The 21,784-nt window shown below is 41.0% G+C and overlaps 2 protein-coding genes across 5 annotated transcripts; one reads left to right on the top strand and one right to left on the bottom strand.

Annotated features, from left to right (window-relative positions):
* Window positions 1–1,618: 1,618 nt before the first annotated feature.
* On the top strand, window positions 1,619–9,499 carry slc1a8b (solute carrier family 1 member 8b; the record flags this gene model as incomplete). The annotated part of the gene is made up of 11 exons (XM_080513134.1): window positions 1,619–1,783; window positions 3,054–3,133; window positions 3,612–3,827; window positions 5,852–5,894; window positions 6,007–6,220; window positions 7,184–7,283; window positions 8,179–8,412; window positions 8,504–8,698; window positions 8,803–8,937; window positions 9,050–9,200; window positions 9,353–9,499. 11 exons carry the CDS (start codon window positions 1,619–1,621, stop codon window positions 9,497–9,499), a joined length of 1,680 nt encoding a protein of 559 aa, XP_080369260.1.
* Window positions 9,500–11,651: 2,152 nt separating this feature from the next.
* elavl1a (ELAV like RNA binding protein 1a) lies at window positions 11,652–20,641 on the bottom strand. 4 transcript variants are annotated; one of them, XM_080512935.1, is made up of 7 exons: window positions 20,538–20,641; window positions 18,797–18,856; window positions 17,243–17,435; window positions 16,639–16,742; window positions 15,872–16,034; window positions 15,507–15,732; window positions 11,652–14,564 (listed from the first exon to the last, which is right to left on the bottom strand). In XM_080512935.1, exons 2-7 carry the CDS (start codon window positions 18,830–18,832, stop codon window positions 14,240–14,242), a joined length of 1,047 nt encoding a protein of 348 aa, XP_080369061.1. In that variant the 5' UTR covers window positions 18,833–18,856; window positions 20,538–20,641; the 3' UTR covers window positions 11,652–14,239. The 4 variants fall into 4 exon arrangements, with proteins under 4 accessions (XP_080369061.1, XP_080369062.1, XP_080369063.1 ...); XM_080512936.1 differs by having other exon boundaries at window positions 15,881–16,034; XM_080512937.1 differs by having other exon boundaries at window positions 17,243–17,423.
* Window positions 20,642–21,784: the final 1,143 nt, after the last annotated feature.

The raw sequence follows: 21,784 nt of genomic DNA, 5'->3' as shown, positions 1-21,784 counted from the left end.
AAGGTACTTGTTGTTCTCGACTGTACAGCTGGAAAACCACACAGTGCAGCATTTGATCAGGAGAAACTCTGAGGATGCGTGATACAAATGAATCACTCGCGATCAGGCAGGCGACCTTGATTCAGCCTCTCCTGTGTTTGACCGTCTCTGCTGGACCTGCTACTGACGGGAGATGTTTGTAAGCCTGGTTAGCGCCGCTGAGAAATGGACACCAGCTAATTTGAATTTCTTATCTTAGAAATTCTGAAAAACAGAAAAGATTTTTTTTTTTTTATGAATTTTTTCCTCATAACTATGACCTAAGTATGTCATTAATTCAGCCAAACAAAATAAAAATGTTTTCATGTGAATGCAATATGCTTCCAGAGAGTCAAACCTTTCATTTCAAAAGGTTGGTGTCATTCATTGTTGTTGTTGTGTCCATTGTTCCAGACAAGGAATTAGTGTTATTGGATTCATTACAAATGACATTGACAAACAGTACTAGACAGGAAAGAGTCGTCTTCCTGGGTCAGCCATGAAGTCTGTGACGTCAGCAGATGTAGGTATGGAGAGAAAACTGAATGAAGATCAACAGTTGACACCAGAGGCAATAACACGTGAATATTTATTTAAACTAAAACCTTAATATTTATTTATTTAGTATGCATGTTAATATATGAAAAGATTACATTTGCCTGAAAAAGTAAAAGCGCCCCATGTTAGCGAGGTGGGAATCGTAGTTCTTTTCCCCAAGACTGGTTGCAAAACACATTCTTTACCAAAGCTTCCCGCTGTCTCCCGCAGGTTACTTTGAGACCGCTTCGCCGGGCCAACAAGGCATTATTCGCTAATTAAAATGACGCGTCTTGATGTTAAAGGCTTCTAAGCGCACCTCCTGATCCCTGAATGGATGACACAGCCCAATGTCACAGGATCCTTCAAGGCCAAGAAAGTGGCAGGGGATGAACTCCTGAACTACAACTTTGCCCTTTCAACTGATAATCTCGCCGGGGCAGTTCAACATGCGGTTCACACGACAATCAAATAAGTCCTTATAAAAGCAAAATAAAGCACCAGTGTTTAAGGAGCAGTCACAACTTATATTGTTTGGATTATAAATATTTAACTCTGTAGTGTGGATTATATAACGCCTATTCGTGAAGGGCATTGTCGCCGTGACCCCGAAGGAGAGGAGAGCTAAAGTCACAGAGGTCTGCTTGCATGTACCTGTTTAATGAATGCGCTGACTTGGAAGGTGGAAGCTAATACCTCATGAGGCATAAGTGAGGGGGGCTATTCAGTACTAAGGTCTTGTCTTTTGTCTCTTGAATAAACCTGTGTGGCTGTGAAGGAGCTTTGATTATCACGGGAACGAGATAATCCCGTTAGTCGTCGCTTTTCCCAGAATACCTCGGGCAGTACTTCCTGTTTCGGACGAGTTGAGCTCCTCACTGTCAGACAGGACCCACCTTTGATCAGTTTTACACACCGTCCTCCTCCTCCTCCTCCTCAGATCTCGTGGGATTCGTACAGATCCATCTCATCCATCCAGGGATCCGGGAGATCCAGATATCCGTGGTCTCTCAGGGGGTGGGGGGGCACTGTTTGGACACGGTCGGTGCAAGTCTGCCTGAGGATGGAGAGGTTGAAGAACCCGTTAAAATCTTTTATTCCGCTGAAAGTCAGGGAGTGTGTGAAGGACTACTGCATAAGGAACGGGCTGCTGACACTCTCGGTCTTTGCGGTGGTGACTGGCTGCGTGGTTGGCTTTTTCCTCCGGTCATTCAACCTCTCCACACAGGTATGGATGCAAAACCAAAGGGACGTAAAGCAACTTTACTTGAACCTGCCAGACTTCTTTTAACGGGAGAGAAACGCAACACATTAGGAAACCTGTGAAAACAAACTCTTTAAGATGTAACGGGCGTACTGCTGTCTGAACTTTACATGCACTGTACCCAGTTATGTAACGACAGTGTCTCACAACAGATTAAAGCAGAAGAGTATGTCACAAGTGAAAACGAAAACGAAAAACGTAGATGTTCCTACAGCAAAAAAGTTTCCATATCACTATACGCAACCAAGAATAGTGCTTTAAACAATCAGCGAATTTGTTGAATATTACCAGAGTGTTGATCTCAGTTTTCCGAATCGTGGTTTAGTTTTTTAGCCAATTGTTTTGATTGACGGTCAAGAAAATCCAATGTATATAATAATTTGAAATATATTCGATTTATTTGTATGTCAGTGTTGTGTTTATTTTGTTTGTTTGTCTTGTTAATTAACCGGGGGGGGGGGGGGGGGGGGGGATCAAAGATCAGGAGGCTACGTGTTACTAATATGAAAACAGCATTACTGTAGTACTTTTGAAAGATAGATTTCTTCCTATAGTGTTTTTCTCCTGTATTAAATGACTGAAAGAGAGGACTAAAAATATCTGTACAAATGTTCCACGCGTGTGGCTTTAAGTCATTGTGATGTAAGATGCTTTAAGCGGACCATGGAGGACCAGGGGGCTTTGCAGCAGGGTCATGAATGGCTGCAACTTTCTCTGCAAGGCAATGATAACAAAATGTTGAAATAAAATCAAACATGAACATTTTAGATTGCAATTGAATCAGTTACAAATATGCAACATTTGAAAGCAGTGACTTCCACTTTACCTTAAAGTTTAAAAAAATCAGTGTCACCAGAGAAGCAGCCATGTTTGACTTTCTTTTTTTTTTATATATATATATTTATATACCTCAAGGTTCAAGACATGAACTTATTGGTTTTAAAAGGTTTTTTGAGCTTAAATAAAATACAATTGAATCTAATTCTGCTGTTAGCTAAACCTTCTGACATGTATGGTATGAATGGAAAATCTGCTTTTTTGTTTTGTTCTTGTTCAATTTGAGATTTCATTCACCTTTTTTTCATATCAGATACAGGTGAATTTCAGGTTCTCTGTGTTGTTAATGTAGTTTTAAGGTCAAATTTAACAGCAAGTTCTTTTTGGCGTGGTGTTGAATTTCAACATGAAACAACCACTAAGCTTTATTCATCTGTGATGTTTCCCTGCCTTACAGGCCAAGATTTACTTTTCGTTTCCTGGAGAACTCCTGATGAGGATGTTAAAGATGTTGATTTTGCCACTCATCACTTCCAGGTAGGAATCATCTCCGGGGAACAAGCCCACTTATTTATGTTAAACACATATATGAGGGATGATTTGTCATCACAAGTGGGAGGCCAGGGGTGTTCCTGTAGAGCATTTAACAAGAATTAATGATGCACACAGAAAACCTGCTGAAGTCGTCACTTCAAATATATCCTGTCACATTTTGTGAATCTCCTGCTATTCCTCAGTTGCTTGTTTTAACATATATTATGTGAAAAACTGCAATTGTAAGCGGATTTGTGTACATATTTAACACCAATATAAAAAAAAAAAATACTATAAACATAACACAGATGAAAGATGGGGCTGAAATTATCATTCCTAACTTGAAGATTGCATCTTTTCTTGGTTTAAGAGGAATCGTTGTTACACGACACATTAAAAACAGCAAAATTCAGCTAACTTACACTGAAACATTACAAATCGCTCGTTCAGTATCAATGACACCTCCTACTTCCACACCCAGTCTCATGTCCGGCCTGTCAGCCATGGATACAAAGGCAAGCGGTCGACTGGGAGTCCTGACCATCACCTACTACCTGTGGACGACCTTTATCGCCGTCATCGTCGGTATCGTGCTGGTGCTCATCATTCACCCGGGGTCAGGCTCAGACAAGGACGGTCACCATGCGAGTTCAGGGCCTGTCATGACCTCTGCTGATGCCCTGCTGGACCTCATCAGGTTAATGCCCACACGGACACTTCCACCATCATAACTCACACGCTCATACTGAGCAACTGAAGCAGAATCAACCACATCGAAGCGCTGCTCTGCGACCGTCCTTTTTACTTAATGGCACCTTTCCTTTTATGAGGAAAGAGACGATGAGGACTCAGTCACACTTGCAAAGCATTGTTGCATTCCAGTGCAATGTGGCAATGCTGGCAACTCAGTGGTCTTGAAGTCAGTTTTGGCCTCAGTTGATAGAATAAGTTGCCTTCCAATTGCAAGGTCCTGATCATTTGTCAAAATGTCCTTGGCACCAATGGCAGACGAATGCCTGGCAGAGCAGCTCCACCATTGGTGTGTGAGTGTGTGCATGTGAATGTGACTGACAACCTAAAACACATCGAGACTGCAGGAGAAGCTGAAGCGAATTTGAATGAAGTTGTTTTACTGTGTGCAAAAACAGAGATTTGAAGCATAATTTAACCTGGAGAAAGCATGAATCTTTCATCATAATATAATGAATTGTAGCCATAAACATCAACCCTATGTTAAAGATTCAGAAAACCTCTGCTACCTATTCTATTCTATTCTATTCTATTCTATTCTATTCTATTCTATTCTATTCTATTCTATTCTGTTAAGTGATCTATTTCTCTTACATGTTCCATGTTCTTGGAAAGCAGCACGGAATAGTTTTCTTTTTTAAACACAAGAGCACTGGAGTAAAGCTTCTTTACGGCTGTTATCAAGAAATTCTAGACTTTGCTCCCTCTATCTTGTTAGTGTTGTGCTTTAGAGGATCCGGATCTGCCACGTAACAGCCTTCACAATGTGTGAAAACCCAGTGCAGACCAATTAAACCCAGTGCAGATCCAGTTTAGACTTTGGGATTTATTTCCACATCCAAAGAGACAGGATACAACCTAAGCACAAAATCTCTGAGAATCTCCTCGGATCAGCATGAGCCCAGGGGGCTGACATAATAGCTTTCTCAAGAAATTTACCGAAGTTGAGCAACGACGACGTCCTCAGTTGAAGAGTCCCAAAAGTGTTTAATTCAATATTTAATGTAACTGGAAGCGAAATCAACAGTGAAACTATATTATATGTTAGGCTAATAACTCATTAAGAAAAAAAAGGGCAATTTTACCAACCCACTCGCCGCCAACAATGGACCATTCCACTATTGTGTTTAAAAGGTGGGAGGAAAGCTTCCTCGGATTGTTGCAGCGTCACTACCATGCAGCAGTTTGGCTAAGAATAGGGAGATTCTTAATTGTGATCTTTTAAGCTTGAACTTTCTGAGAAGGTCTTTGTGCGGCAATTACTCTCTGTGAGTCCGAGTCCGCAGTCTGCGGTGTGCGCTCAGGCTTACCGCAGGGCCATCCATGTCCGATAGCTGCTAATACCTCCCCTCTTTAACCTGAGTTAATTGTTGTTGAGCCGTGGTGAGGTGTGGATTTCAGTCCTCTTACGTGTCTAACAAGCTCCCTGCCTGTGTCACTGACGTATGGAGTATAAATACAGTCCCTGTAGGTGATTCCCGATGTCCCCTCCGACCCTCCAAAGACGTCAGCACGTGAAAAAACACAAGAGAGCCATCAAACAGCTTTACCAACCTTAGTTGCACATTTATTCCACTTTTGAGACGTTGCACCATTTTGTGGGTTGGAGATGGTGTGCAGGCTTCATCCTATGAATGTAAAACAGCAAAATCAATGGTGATCCATTCACAACCAAGCTGACATAATTAGAAGTGCACAAAAAGACACTGATTAAAGTGACTGATTAATTGATTAACTAAAAAAATGATCAGAGATGCATCAATTTTGGCAAATTAATTCTTTGCATTTCTTCTTCAATGATTCAAGAGCTTCTTCATGTTAAGGCAGTTGACAAATTTAATCTTAAGTGCCATGTCAATCCTGTGCTGAACAACTGCAAAGTGTTGAAGCATAAATGCATGCAAATGCTATAAAAATGCAGTATTTTGGACTGCATGTTCTGACTTTGTTGAAATGTGTTGCTTATTACAGAAACATGATCCCATCCAATCTAATTGAAGCAACATTTCAGCAGGTGAGTAAAACCAAAAAGAAAATGGCCAAACGTATTTTACAACATCCTTTTGTGAGCCGCGGTAATAACAGACATTTTTTTGTGTGTGTGTGTTGCTTCCGTTCACTTCTAGTACCGGACGGATTTAGTACCAATCGTGCATAACAGCGACGGGAAAGAGTCCCAGGCCAACTATGTGTACGTCATGCCCGACTACCATAACCCTCGCCTGGGCCACCCGGTCTTCCTGGAGATCACCCCTGCACCTGACATCAAGTACAGAATCGTTCCCAGTACGAGTAAAGGCATGAACGTACTGGGGATCGTCATCTTTTCAGCCACCATGGGTAAGAGCATCTTGACAAAAATTCCAATCCTTCTCTTGTCACATCCGAATAGTCAACTTTTCACTTTCTGACTTTAATTCACAGTTTGATATTATTTGAATTGGCAGTTTATCAAACAGATTTCTTCATGCTTGTTTTCTGCTTCTCATGACACGACTTACAATCTCCTAAATATCTTTTCTCCACAATTAGTGTTTTTTTTTATCATATAGATTTGTGTTGAAAATTACAGTGATGCAGTACGAACAAGTTTAGGTCATGTGTAGAGTTTCCATGTTCTTCTCACTGTGCGTCTGCAGTTTTTTTTTTGTTTTTTGTTTTTTTAAAGCGTATTTTAATGTCCAAACACATGTATTTCATATGAATTGGTCAACCTAAAGATCTGTGTTCCTCTCTGGCGAACTGGCAACCATATGTGATTGGTCCCACTTCTTATAGCAATTCTTTAATTAAAATGCAGACACATCATTCAGCAAAAATAAATAAACTGAATGTTTATTTAAATGCAATGCCCCTTTAAAAAGATGTGTGTTTAAAAAAAATGCAACTGATATAGCTGAAAAATGATTTCACATGATAAAAAGCTCATGAAACATGATGTACATGTATTAACTACATGGTGTAGTTAAGGTTTGGGGGCTTTCTTTGGCGAGTTTGTCCTTCATCTATTCAAAACCAAAGTTTCGGGTTTCAGGTTAATCAGTGTGTTTAAATTGCCGGTAGGATTGAATGTGAGTGTGTGAGGGAGAAGATTGCAAAAAAAAAACAAAAAAACCCAAAAAACAGATTTGCTTGCAAATTTATTAACACCTTTTTACTAAAAAGATGATAAAATACTAAATGTATCAATTCTAAATGTTTTACTGTACATATTTGAATATGCTCCAAAGTTAAAAGGCCCTTCACGAGGTAAAAATACAGTATCTATCAACTCCAACCCAACATGTGCCTGTTTGTCCTCAGGGCTGCTGCTGGGGAAGATGGGAGAACGTGGAGCACCGCTGGTGAACGTGTGCCAGTGCATCAACGAGTGCGTCATGAAGATCATCAATGCTGCAATGTGGTAAGCCTGTACTTTCTCTACCACGCTCACACACACAAACACACACACACACACATGGCTTCAGAAATGCACCACCGTGTCACGAACATGCATCCAAAAATAAAAAAAGCAGACGACAGCAGGGCCGGATTAAATCTATAAATAAACCTCACCGCCTCGGGGAGAGGAGTCACCGGTGTCGCCCGGACTGCCCTTTAAGACTCCTCACTTGAGCTAATGAGTCTGCTCTTGGATTACATCTGTGTGAATTGAGCCAGATTGGCGCCAGGAGACGATGAAAGCAAATGTGATTAATTCTGAAAGCGAAGAACAGTCAAATCCGAAGGCTCAAAACCCACGTGAACATTACCGAAACATGTACATGACAATCTCAATGTCATTTGAAAGCCATAAAGCATGAGCCTGAGACGATAACGCCGTCTTCAGGAGCTGGGATTTAGTCCCATTCAGAAATTCACAAACTCAAATTCGAAAATAATCAAAGTGAACATTTTAAAGCAAATGTGCATTAATAAGTTCTCGGGATGAAAGTAGTTGTATGGAACTTATTGTGGTTGAAAAATGCCCAAAACAATCTGATTCATATTTAGTTGGCGGTGGGGAGGATACACTGCTCTCTGGTCTGCATGTCCCTACGTCTTGCAAAATTATTTTTATCATAGGAAGAGATCAAATTGTAATCTGTAATTGTAATTGTAATATTGCAGACCTAACATTGATACACGTCGGTGGTGAAAACTCACCCCGTTAATTCTAAATGAATAAATTCTATGTTTCACCTCAGGCTCACGTTCGCATCATGAGAAAGTGATTCGAAGGTTGTTACTGTGTCACCAAATAAAACAAAAAACAAACCATAAGATCCTTGTATATTTCCTTCCTCTCCTCCGCGCAGGTACTTCCCCTTTGGGATTGTGTTCCTGGTAGCAGGGAAGATCCTGGACATGCACGACCCGGCTCACCTGGGAGAGAAGCTGGGGATGTACTTCATCACCGTGCTGTCTGGCCTGTTTGTGCACGGCCTCATTCTGCTCCCTCTCTTCTACTTCATCTTCACGCGCAAAAACCCTTTCTCCTACATCAGAGGGCTCCTGCAGGCTCTCGTCATCGCGCTGGCCACGTCGTCCAGGTACGGCGAAACAACCGACAACCGATCCTTACTTGGAGCCTCGGTGTGTCTCTATATGCTGACCGCCTTCGCCGTTTCTCTCTGCGCGCAGCTCGGCCACGCTGCCAATCACCATGAAGTGTCTCCTGGAGAACTGCGGCGTGGACCGGCAGATTGCGCGGTTCGTTCTGCCGGTGGGAGCCACAATCAACATGGACGGGACGGCCCTGTACGAGGCCGTGGCCGCCATCTTCATCGCGCAGGTCAACGAGTATGATCTGGACTTTGGACAACTGGTCACCATCAGGTGAGTGTGACCGGCCGCCGTCTTATAATGTGCTGATGCGCTCTTTGTGATGAGTCAGCTTGATTTACACCCCTCCGTCTCTCTCTCTCTCTCTCTCTCACCAGTATAACAGCCACTGCAGCCAGCATCGGGGCAGCCGGGATTCCCCAGGCGGGTTTGGTCACCATGGTTATCGTCCTGACCTCTGTGGGGTTACCGCCTGCTGACATCTCCCTGATCGTGGCCATCGACTGGGTTCTGTAAGTCCCACGAAAAGACAATCACACACTCAACACGTGAGGGGATTTTTTTTTTTTTTAACGAGGCCTGTTGGAGTGATGCATTTTTTTTTTTCCTGGTTTATTTCCGCAGCGATCGGTTCAGGACGATGATCAACGTTCTCGGTGATGCCTTGGCTGCTGGGATTATGGCTCATCTATGCAAGAAGGACTTTGATCGGGCCGCCGCCGCCGCCGCCGCAGCGGCGACTGACGAACCCGAGAACGGAAATGTCAAAAGACGGGTAAGGAGTAGCCGAGCTCCGTTACAATGTCCAATAAATATATAAGGCAACCAGAAAAGACACTTTTGGGAAATGTATTATTCTTTGCAGTAAAAAATAAGAGTTAGCTTTGTTTTTGGTTTTTTAAACTGACTCTACTCTCACCCCAACAGAGAGACACAGCAATGTCCTTTGGCAATCAGAGCGTGGCCATGTCTGACGCCCCCCTGATCGCACATCGCTGCGATTACGTTTACGAGGTGGACGGAGACCACGTGCTGGAGACGCCTGTGCCCTGCTACAACCTCTGCCAAGTCTGAGACATTTGCTTTACAGGACGGACGGACGGACGAGGGACTTTGCCTTCTTTCACACAGAGATTCACCTCCAAAGGGCACAACCCTGAAGCTCTGTTCAGTCCAGCTGAAAACCGAGTTTGGTTTCTGGCCTAAATGAGACCAAAGAGTAATTTGTGGTGTCAGGGTTGAGCGGCTTAAATGTATTTTGCCTGTGCCATGAAGAGAAACCTTTGATACTTGATGTTGTCTCGATTCAGTTTTGACTGGATGTCAGCAGAAAATGCTAAAAAGAAAAAAGAAAAAAAACAATTCACCTCAATTTTCAAATGTATCCACAGACATTCATGCTGTTGTATTAGTGTTTTTAAGTCCAGGGTGACGAGACTCACACAAGGCCTGTCCGAATGACGTTTGGTACCAGGTCTGACTTCAGTCAAGGTTTTAATTTGCCTTAACATGACCTCAGTCTTTACGATAATGCTGAGAACTTGAAAGACTTGAACGTTAACAGAAACCGACAGTGAACGAGCAACAACAATGGATGCTCCATCTATATTAGACAAGGTATTTATGGGTAGATATTGAGAAAGTACTGACAGGTATGTTGACATAAACCTTGCACACAGAAATCACAAGAAGAATATTTGTTTTTATACGTACTTTTAATTTTGTGCTTGTTTTCTATTAAAAAAGAACGCCACATTAAAGGTCTGCGAGTTTTACTTTGAACACTTAAAGCAGGGGTGTCAAACATGCGGCCCGGGGGCCAGAACCAGCCCGCCAGATGATCTAATCCGGCCCGCTATGTGATTTTTGAAGTATTAAAAATGAAAACTGACAGGAGGCTAATCTAAAAACACTCGATTGTCAAAAATGACATTCAAAACCACCCATGGTCAGAATTTGACTCCCAACATTAATGCATCTGTGGAGGTCACATAACGCAACGCCTTTCACAATAAAACAATGAGTCCAACTTGTGTGAAATGAGACTTTAGACACTTAAACTCAAAACAATTTCCAGATGATGACAAATTGTTTTAATCCCAAATACGAGATCCAGATACAGGTGACTGAGGGTTTGTTTTTTTTTTCCAAATATATCTGATTAACTTTAATGTGCAAATTTCAGAATAGACTGGCAAATTCATGCAGTTACAAAAGAATCAAAAGAAGGAAAGACTTTGCATTTGTCCATATCTGCAGTTTAATATGTTATGTTTGACTTGTTCGGCCCTCCAGAGGTCAGACTAGGGTGGATGTGGCCTCTCAACTAAAATGAGTTTGATGCCCCTGACTTAAAGCCTCCGATATTTGATGCCACCTCCAGAAAGCTGGAGAAATGTGCAAAATGGAAAATCAGTGATTTGCAATCCCCACCGAGCAGCTTCTCACCTCCCGGAGGGTTAAAAGGTTGAGATCCTGAGGGAATCAGCTTGTGCAGAATCTCACGAGTCTTTTCCCGGTAACAATTTGCTGCTCTGTCCAAGATTGTAATCTTTGTCTTGTCGAACTTGGAAGTTTAAAGTGGTCGCACGCTGAGTGAGGTTAAAGATTGCGAGACACAGAGGGAAGAACATGCAAACTCAAAACAGGAAGCTGAATCTAACCTGGAATTTTGAATGTTAAAACTACCGCACAAAACCTCCATGAAGCTGAGAAGCTATCCCACCAACTCCAGCGGTTGTCTCCCTACCCCCATACACGTGTTTCTATCGGTGTACTTTATGGAAAACATAAATTAAAAAAGTCATGACTGGAATAGAAGTGACACGACCAAAGAAAGAAGCTTATCCATTCAAACAGCCGCAGCAACTTGGCTGAAAGTGAACCTGCTGAAATAGGAATGACATGCGTTGCAAAAACAATGTCTCTTATTTAAATGCATTAACTTTAAATAGTCAACCACTAACTCTGGTTGAATATGATAGGAAGAGGAACTTCTATTTTCATCTTTTGCTCATATTCATTGAAGTGTGTCAATTGTCTGTGAGGCAAGTTGCTGCAACTTGTCTCCCTCGTGTGGCTTCAGGAGGAATCAGACTGACAAGAGATCCAGCGATCCCTCTTGAACCAGAAGACAAGATACCGACTCCTGGATTTGACAGAAGAGTAAGGAGGAAAAAAAAAAGAAGAAAGTTACAACTTTAACAATCCCAGCTTCAGTCTAATGTCCTGGTGAGGATCCTGGATGACGTGTGAATAAATCAGTTACAGCACATCCACAAGAGGCTTCTGGAGACACACTTTTTTTTTTTTTTTTTTAATGTTTTCAACTCTGAAATGCCACCATGATTTTATTGAAATGATCCAATGTTAGAAGACATTTAAATGGACTTTTAAACTTAGTGTTCAAAACCAAGAAAACAACTCAATAAAAACACTTTCAGTGAGAATCAAGATGACTGCATACACCATCAAATAAATAACCTCGCCTCCTCCGATGAAAAATACACGCAATGTAAAACCTCCACTTATAAATTAAGGCGGAATGCAGTTTGCCTCGACTGCCCGTGAAAACTGACTCGCGTCTTTCATGCGACTTCGACCAGACCGCTGAGAGAAACGAAGTAGTAACGTGTGAGTAGAGAAAAAAAAAAAATTGAAATATGGAAAAAGGACGACGAGAACGGACTTCTACCACCTGCTTCGAGCAGAGCAGGAAATATTGCACGACATTACTGACTGTGAAACAAAACGAAATTAAAATTAAAATGAAAGAAACAACACATGGAAACACTAAATCAAAAGTCACCTTTAAGACTCTTTAAGCTCGCAATGAGGAAAACTCTTTGAACCTCACAATATAAACAGCTTTTTTTTTCTTCTTTTTTTTTTTTTTTAAAGACATGCAAAGGTTTAGTATTGGTCAAGGAAAAATTAAGTACGACCTAATTTCAGTCAAGACGATTACAGTGCCAACGCTCCAAAGTTTTATCCGCCTAAAAATCAAACAAAGCACTGAAACAAAATTCCCCCATTAAATGAGACGTTAGTACGCAAAAGACAAAAATGGAGTTGATAAAAGAAATGACAAGTGGTTTTTAGCTCCAAGTGAGCAGTGGATACTTATTTCTCACTTTAAAAATAGCCACTGAAAAACACAACAAATTTGGCTTTTAAAAAGATTATTTAAAAGAGCTGACAAACAGAGCTCTCCGTTAACAATGGGATGAAGATTTACACGACCAGTTGCTCCTCTGGTTTAAAAAGAATCCAACCATCAATGTGGACTGGGCACAAGTTCCCCTCGATGTGCCGGTACACTTAAGAAATTCGAAGCTCAATTGACATTGGTCCGTTAATAATAAAAAGAAATATTGAAACATTTTGTAAATGTAAAAGCCTCCAATGGTTTCCGCTCGGCCGCACGTCTTTCAGTCAGCGCTGCAGGTCTGCTCATGGGGGGGGGGGGGGGAAGAAAGAAAAAAAGGAAAAGAAACAAATCTAAAAGGAAAAAAAAGAAAGATAAATCATCAAAAAAAGAAACAAACCAAACAAAACTTTTCGGCAAAACCAAACAAAATTTAATGGTTTCATGTTCAAAGTGAAACAACCAAAACAAAAGAAAGGGAAGAAAATAAAGCAAAAACTAAATTAAATCGATAACAAAGGCCATTAAGTTCTCTCCAAACAAGGGTGTAAGTTATTATCCTGATGGAAATAAAATGTTATGCCTCTACAAAGAAAAGAGAAACAAAAAAATTTTAAATCAAAGGGGAAGAAGAAAAAAAAAAGAAAAAGAATCAAAAGGGAAGGTAAACGGCCAAAATAATGCTGCTTTCAGGAAGCCTGATATAACCTTAGTACCTCTTCAAAAAGAATAAGAATCAAAAAACGAAACAAAACAGTAACTTCAGCCTGTGAAAATGTTCAGAAACTCTTGTGGGGTTATGACAAAATCTCTCCCTGACTTTGGTCCATCTGAATTCTTTCCTCATTGACAGGGGCTCATTTTTTCTCTCTCTCCCCAAATTTCCATTAAAAAAAAAAGAAGACTTTCAACAGGGAAAACAAAAACATGAACACTTCCCTCCAGTCTGTTTGAAGCTTGGTGGAGGGCGATTAAAGATCCGACATCGATAAAGACTGATATTCATAGCGACCTAAAACAATGCGTGTTAAAAGTGCTTTGCTCCGAGACCGACTTGAAACAGTGGGTGGTATTGAAAAGGTTTGCGTCTACCAGAGGGTCATTTAAGGCATCTATTACTACTTATGACCAGGTCAGACACGGAGCCACTGCTTTGTCACAACCGAAACAATCACTGGCTTAGGAAAAATATCCTCCTTTACCACTTTAAATTAGCCAATACAATAACAGTTATTTTTTTGTAGGGAATTTCTCAGTGCACCACAAGAGACTAGTTTTTATCTAGAACCCCAGTTGCATGCAAAACATGTAGACAGTATTTTATCTTAGAACATCATTGTCAAAAAACTTTTGAGATCATTTGGGGATTTGCTTTCTTCAATCACTTCCGCAAAAAAAAATAATAAAAAAAAATAAACAGAGTGTCCTCAAGCCCCAAGCACGAGTTTAACAATGGAAGGAGAAAAAAAGAAAGAAAAAGAACCTAGACACTCTTTTAGACAAGTACAAAGGTGCAGAAGAATGAAGTTCTTATTTAACTCTGAATACATCGAAAACCCAAAATGATGTGCCAGACCTGGGAAACCTAACACTTTCTGCAACAAACGTCTGGCACAAGTTGCTTCCTGTCCTCCTCTACCAACACCAGATTGTCTCTCCCCCCTGCTCTACTTGTGGCCCTTGCTGGTCTTGAAGGACACTTGCAGGATCTTGTCCCCGAGCCGGTAGCCGTTCAGGCTGGCGATGGCCATGGCCGCCTCCTCGTAGTTAGTCATGGTGACGAAGCCGAAGCCTTTGCACTTGTTGGTGTTGAAGTCGCGGATCACCTTGACGTTGGTGACGGCGCCGAAGGGGCCGAACATCTGCCAGAGGATGCTCTCGTCCGCCTCCTGGCCCAGGTTGTAGATGAAGATGCACCAGCCGGACGTGGAGTTCCCCGGGACGCTGACGCCCCCCATCCCGCCCATGTGGTCCACGCCCATGGGAGAAAACCTGGAAATGGGAAAGTGGAGTGGAGTTCAATGTAGTGAACATCCTTGTGATTCTACACGTCACAACATCACATCTATAAAGAGTAATACCACTTGTGAATAGTTAGGGTTAGGGTTCAATGTATTTGTTCATAGCTTTCAGAGCCTGAATGATTTCCATCACTTTACGCACGATCCTTTTATTGATATTTTCTGCTCGTGTGAAATCAGGAGATAAAAGAAACTCAAACTCAACCTGCGATTTGAGTTGAATTAGCCATAGTCATTAAAAAAAAATCTGATCTCCCAAAAGCAGAATTAAAAAAATAAAAATAAAAAATTTACTTTTTTTTCAACCCAAAGATTGTTATTTCAGATTATTGTACGTAATGTTTCATGAGTCCATGTTAGTCTGCTTTTTTTTTTTTACTGAAATATGCAACAGAAATAAAGTGCCTGATATCCAAATGCAGCATTATAAAATGCGTTTACTTGCTTTCAGTTCAAGTGGTTTCAATGAGTGGGATGATTTTTTTATTTAAATATAGAATTTGAACAGTGAAGAAAATGGGGAAACGGGCAATTCCTGGAGCTCCACATTTGTCCTGAAGCAGCATCTTTCCTCAAGCTGTCAGAGAAACATTCCCCACAATTTGAAAGACAAATTCACTTATCTCCATCTCTTCATTCAAAAATGTCAAGGAACATAACAGAAATTGTTTTTAATTAGCACAGTAGTAAACATGAAACAAGACTATTTGCAGGCAATGATAAAAAGCTAGTCCGCGGTAATGTTAAAGTGGTCTTTTATTTGTGTAGATGGAGCGATTGAAGAACCAACCATTGCTTCTCACCTGGATGAAAGTATTTCTGAAGTTGGAAGAATTAAAGAGGTGAAACTTGGCGGGACAGAAATGTTTCTAGAAGAGTCACAGAGTCTTTGCGCCTCCCCGACGGCTCTCACCTGAAGCGCTGCGCCTGGTGGTGCAGGGGCCCGCCGAAGCGCCGGGACTGGTTGTGGTACAGCTGCGAGATGAGCTGCGTGTTCTTGGCCTGGTTTGGATTGGCGGCGAACTTCACCGTGATCGGCTCGGCGGCGCCCGGCGGCTTCTGGCCGTTCAGGCTCTTGACGGCCTCCTCGGCCTCGGCCCGCTTGTCGAACCGGATAAAGGCCACGCCGCGGGATGAGCCTGGATACGATGGAGCAGCGGTTGAGTGCATGCGCGGCGCGTCAAACAGAACACGACTGTGCTCTTGCCGGGTTTTTTTTTTCAAACTAAAGCCCAAGGGGCAATTTTTGTTATTGAAGAAAGTAAGGAAGTCATTCACCTGTCGTACCTGAACCCTGATCAACAAGTACACGAGAATTAATGATGTGGCCAAAACGAGAAAACATGTCCTCCACGTCCTTCTGGGTCATGTTCCTCGGCAGGCCGCTGATATACAGGTTGGCATCTTTTATTGTATCTGAGCTGGGCCGCGCATATGAAACCTGGCAACGGGAAATAATAAAGCCTCGTTAAAACTTTGACACGAATGAAGCAAAAAAATAATAATTCAGCAATAAATAAATTATTTTAACACTATCAGAAGTAAAAGGAACATCTTACAATATTCAGGTCATCTACAGAGGCATATATATATATATATATATATATATATATCAGAAATGTTTGCAAGTTAAATTTAACTCATTCGACTGAAAGATTTTGGTTTATTAAAATGAAAACATTTCGACTCAATAAAACAAAATAAAATTTAGATCGTCTGATAAGCCAACTGTTACCCAAGTGACTAAACTTTTTTTTTTTTTTTTAGCAAAAATGAATAGAATCAAAACCAAATAAAACATTACGACACGCTAAAAATTAATCAAACTGATTAAAAAGGTACTTTTTAAAAAAAAGAATCTTGACAGAATGAAATAAATTTAACTCAAAGTCAGACATGTCAGGTATGGAAATAAGTGAGCAGTAAAAGCATTTCCTCGGGCTGACATGTACTAGCTAGTTAACGGAGAGCACAAGAGCCACAGGAGAGTTATATGACATGACATCTTTTCTTTGAGAATTGTAGAACACCTTATTGCACGTTACCTTGATAGTTTTGGACTGTAGCCTTAGTCCATTCAGTGTATTGATAGCTCTGTCTGCATCACTAGGGTTAAGATAGTTAACAAATCCGTACCCTAAACTGTGGCCTAGAGAAAAAAAAAAAGGAAAACAATAAAATAAAACAAAAAAACGGTTTATAGTTCAAAAAAATCTGCAAACAAATAAATAGCAAAACAAAAGCAAATCTAAACATTGCATGCTAAAGTGAAACAAAGAAACCCGTCTACAGTTAAACAGCGCTGAATTCGTTGGGATAAAGAAAACAAGTCTATGGTGGGCAAACAGTTTGAGCACACTGCGGCCTAACTCGGGCAGAGGTTTGTTATTGGCAGCTTCTCCAGAGGAATTGGATCATAGAATCACTGAGGAGGTGAAGGGGCCAGAAAACAATTTGGGAAGTGTCAGTCAGAAAGAGGTAATCTGAAAATGAGTGAAATTCCAAATAAGCAGTCATGAAGCTGAGCCACCACTGACATATATGGATGTTTTCATGTAACAGGATTCAGCTTTTTTTCTTTCTTCTTTTGCCATTGTTTAAAACGTCGATCTCGACTGTCACGAGTCTTAAAGCTCCACTTTTGCGTACCTGCGACTTTGTCTCTTATCAGCTTGGCTGACTCCACCTCTCCGATGCTGCTGAAGAGGCTCCGCAGCTCATCCTGCGTCATGCTCTGAGGAAGGTAGTTCACTATCAGGTTGGTCTTGTTATCCTTCCCCTCGTCTCCTCCCATGTGGTCTTCGTAACCGTTTGACATGTCATACACCTCCTGCAGCTCAGCCAGATGGGTGGAAAAAAAAAAAAGACAAAGAGATAAGCATACAGGATGCAAACAACAATTGTTATAACAGCATAATGCATAATTGTTCGGATGAGTTAGAAAAAGAATATGTATTTGAGAAGTCTGTACTGGTCATACAAAATCCTATACAAGTCACAGCAACCTATTCTATAACAAAAAAAAGGCAGTAAATTAAAAAAAATAGATGTTAACTTCCATGGCGTGTTTTTAAATCCACACTGTTGCTGCAAAATTCCTAATATGAACTTTGTGTCAGATCGACTTCCAATGATTTAAACTGCAGGCTTCAGTGGCCGTAGCTCCTCCCCGTCGCCTCATACAACCCCATGAAATCAACAACAGGGCGTAAACATGTCAACACAGTGTGGCGAGTCACTACTTGATTGCTGCCTCGTTTAGTCACGTGTCCAGTTGTTGTATTATGTAAAATTATGAAACTGACTTCTCATCAACCAGATCAACTTAACACTTCGGGCTTGCAAACAAACAAATATGAGCCCCATGGCCACATAAAAATGTGCTTGAAAAATATTAGCTAAAATATAAGAGGCACAACAATGAATTGAAATAAAAAAAAAACTTTTATGGTTTCTTATTTTGTAGTATTATTTGATCGCCAGTCAAGACTGCCTGTAGTGAAGTTTTAAGTCAACATGTTATCAAATAATGTGACTGGATTTAAACCACACTAAGCCGACATGAAATTTCAACAATGCAAGATGAAGTCGGCAGCAACTCTCTAACCCCTGTGATCAGCTCCGCCTTGCGTCAGTCTGCAGTGTTACTAACAAGGACTTCGATACAAATTCAGGTATCAATGCAAAGGAAAAAAAACCCCCCACAAGTTTAGACTTTGACAACGTTAAAACATTGCTTCTGCTGTTTCCCAGGGTGTGTATTACGACACACTTTCTGGCATCTGAATTGGGTTCAGTCCCAAAATGGGAATGAGTCCAGCAGTCAAACTGACTGAGGTCCATTCATGCCAGGGAAGGATTGGAATTATGCATTCTGGTGGGTGAGATACACTATCTACAAGGATGAATGAGAGTCCTGTTATCACAACTATAAATATTGGTTAAGTAATATGCTTGTTAGTTTTATTTCAAAGGTGCAACTCATTTATGTAGCATTAAATTAATAATAGTGAATTTATCAAGATTTTAAGTATGTAAGCAACGTATAACAAACATACTTGAATGCACTAGTTGCCACCATATAAGAAAGAGAAACCTGGCATGACAGAAAACACCCACAACTCAAGTGTCTGATCACACTGGAGACAAATCTATCACATCCTGCAATATAGCTTCCAACTGTAGCCAAGATCTCCTACTCACTTTCAAGTACTTATTGTGTCCTCGACGAACTGCCATGAAGACACTTCACTGCTCCTGAGGCTGAATGAGGATAAGAAATATCAAAGCATGTTACAGCTACAAGACAAACACACTTGTACACTGGAGAACACAACATTAAGGGAAAAACACACCCGGCAACAACCAGATGGACGAATTCCAGACATTTTTCTTTTTTAACAAGGTAAAACATTTAAATGCAGCACTTATCTCCATGGTGCGGTAACGCAGGAGTAACGTGAGGAGGACTAAGACCCCATCTTTAAAAAGTTGATTTTGTTGAAATGTTCATTGTGCAAATTTACAGTTCGAATAGCAAGAAAATACAAAATGAGAAATTTGTCATTCAGTTTGCATTGTTTCGTGCAACACGGTGGTTTTCATCAACACGTGAACATTGGAGCCTGAAATGCAAAGCTGACCAATCCCTCTTGCGATGCCCTTTTACCAGTATAAGAATGAGATCAAATTAACACGTTGATGGTATAATTAGTTCATTAAAATGCTGTCTATACAGTAGTTTTCACCGGATTTGGTGAGCATGGTAGATCTCAGATCTGAGCACTAAAGGTCCTCCACATGACATGGTACTCAAAAAAAAACCAATTTGGATGTCACTCCTCACTAATTTGATGATAAACCATCACTGCTAATGACTAACCAACAGCAAGATCTTGCAGCTGGAACAGATCATTCCTTGCAGAACTGTTGGGGCGCGGATATGTAAATCTTGATCATATCGAAGCACAGAAAAGGGAAAATATTACAGTTCACGATCACTACGTCATGATGCAGAATGATGGATTTCCCCCTCCGGGATTTCCAAGCTGCATCGGTGAAACGTCAATGTTGCTGGTGTTATTTACATGTATTGAGTTTTAGCTGTAGCGAAAATAACATTTATTCAATTCTTGTGACCACAACATATAAAAATACCAAACCATCCTGTAATAAACACCAGTATAAATGCACATATGTATTCATCAGGGGAAGGCATGGGCGTAACAACTTAAATAGTGATGTTACTCCGTCTGTATAGAGCTGAATACCTGTTTCTTAATAAAGTCAACTGTGTGTGGAGGTATTTGGCTATCTGCGGAATAAAAGTGGAGCTGAACGTGCACGATTTGAATGAATGGCTGCAACGCGAAGTGGACATGTGAGCCGGCGTCACACTGTGACCTACGATCGTGAGATAATTCTTGCCAAAATAAAACGTTTCGCTCGCTTATCGATTCGGTTTGAGTGGCGCATTATCGCTTTGTCTACTAAAATTATAGCACAATCAGTTGATTCCACTGTGTTGGAAGCGTGCAGAGGCCCTGTTAGCATTGGTGAGCTACATGCTAACAGTCTGCTGCACTCAGAAGGACAAATGTATCCCAACATGGCTCCACCAAACAAAGGTGTAAAACTGTGGGGATACGCTTCGAAGACGGTAACTGCTCGCTATGCGTGACTTAAGTAGTAAAAGTGGCGGTGCTTGGCCAGCTAGCTCATAACCTCAAGCACCGCGTCCCTATTTTGGAGAGCGTCAAAACGGCGCGTGTCCGTCCCCGCGCCGAAACCCGGGCGGCCTGCTAACAGGCCCCGGAGGCTAACGGCTAACGCGGGCCGCTACAAAGCAGCATGGCAGCACCAGACGTTTAAAACGTCTGAATACCGTCGCACTGGCGCCCTACGGCCGCCATGCGAACACTCGCCATACATTTACAAACCTTACCAGCTTTTATTAGGGTGGGTGGAGTTGCAGTTTATGCTCGCGTCCCTTGTTTTCTTGTCCCTTCCGACGACGCTCGCTTCCCTCCAAGTCGGCCTCGACGCAGCGAAGACACCGAAAGAAGGAGCTACGTGACGGGGCCGGCCACGCCCACCAGCGTCCACAAGGACGGACCTCCGCGAAGGCCGCGCGCGGTCCACATGCACGGAAACAGGGTGCTTGTCTTTCCACCACGTGCGGTTTATATATATATATATATATATATATATATATATATATATATATATTATAAATAAAAAAAAATAAAAAAATGACAACTGCTGCTTGTTTCCTGCACTCGAAGATAAAGTAATAAAAATGACAGAACAAATTTTTTTTTGGCACAAAAAGTCATATTTTGGGTACTTTTGTGCAAATAATTAAATATATAATAAGACATTGGTGCTCAAATCATCAGTTGAGAAAAGTGGAAATGATGAAATATATTGTTTTTTGCTTTATTTCATATAAATATATATATATATATGCACAGGCATCTTTAAACTGTGAAGAAACTTGAGAATCATAACGCACTTTCTGGATGCGTTTAATGGAGATAACTTACAAGGTCTTTGTTCAGGAATGCTGAATTAATGACCAAACAATGTATATATACCAAGTAATACTACTGATTAAAAATACAACACCAGTGACGAAAAATAAACACGTATTACTGGACGTTTGCATTTCAAGAAAATGAAAGCGTGGATGCTGAATAAAGCTGTGACTACCTTCAACATTCAAATAATAAATATGAAGTGAAGTGAAGACACAATGTGCATGAATACCTTTCAGCATTCACAAAAGAATTAAGATTTGGATTACTAATGTGTGACTACCTTCAGCATTCAGCAATTATGCACAAATTCAGAGTTGGAAAGGCCTAATTTCCCTGGTTACAGTGTTCCCATGACAACAAAGAAGCAACATTGCCTCCTCAAGCAGTGATGTGAATGACATGATGCTAAATGGGTAAAATGTATTTTTATACATGTATACACATTTGCTGTCAGTTTTGATAGTTTTCTCTGTTAACACATTGTGTATCAGTTTAAATGGAACTGTTGCATTAGAGTTTTAAAGTTACAAAGAGTAAGCCTGTTTGACTGGGGCGGGGGTCTTAATTTATGCAATTGAAAACAAGATGAAAAGAATATGAATGTGCATGGAGTGAGTCAAAATTAACTTTACTCCAAACTGCTGCTGCTGAG

This window comes from Blennius ocellaris (genome assembly GCF_963422515.1).
Source record: "Blennius ocellaris genome assembly, chromosome: 17".
Taxonomy (NCBI): Eukaryota; Metazoa; Chordata; class Actinopteri; order Blenniiformes; family Blenniidae; genus Blennius; species Blennius ocellaris.
The sequence above is the reverse complement of the archived record's forward strand: the minus strand, read 5'-3'. Positions and strand labels throughout refer to the sequence as shown.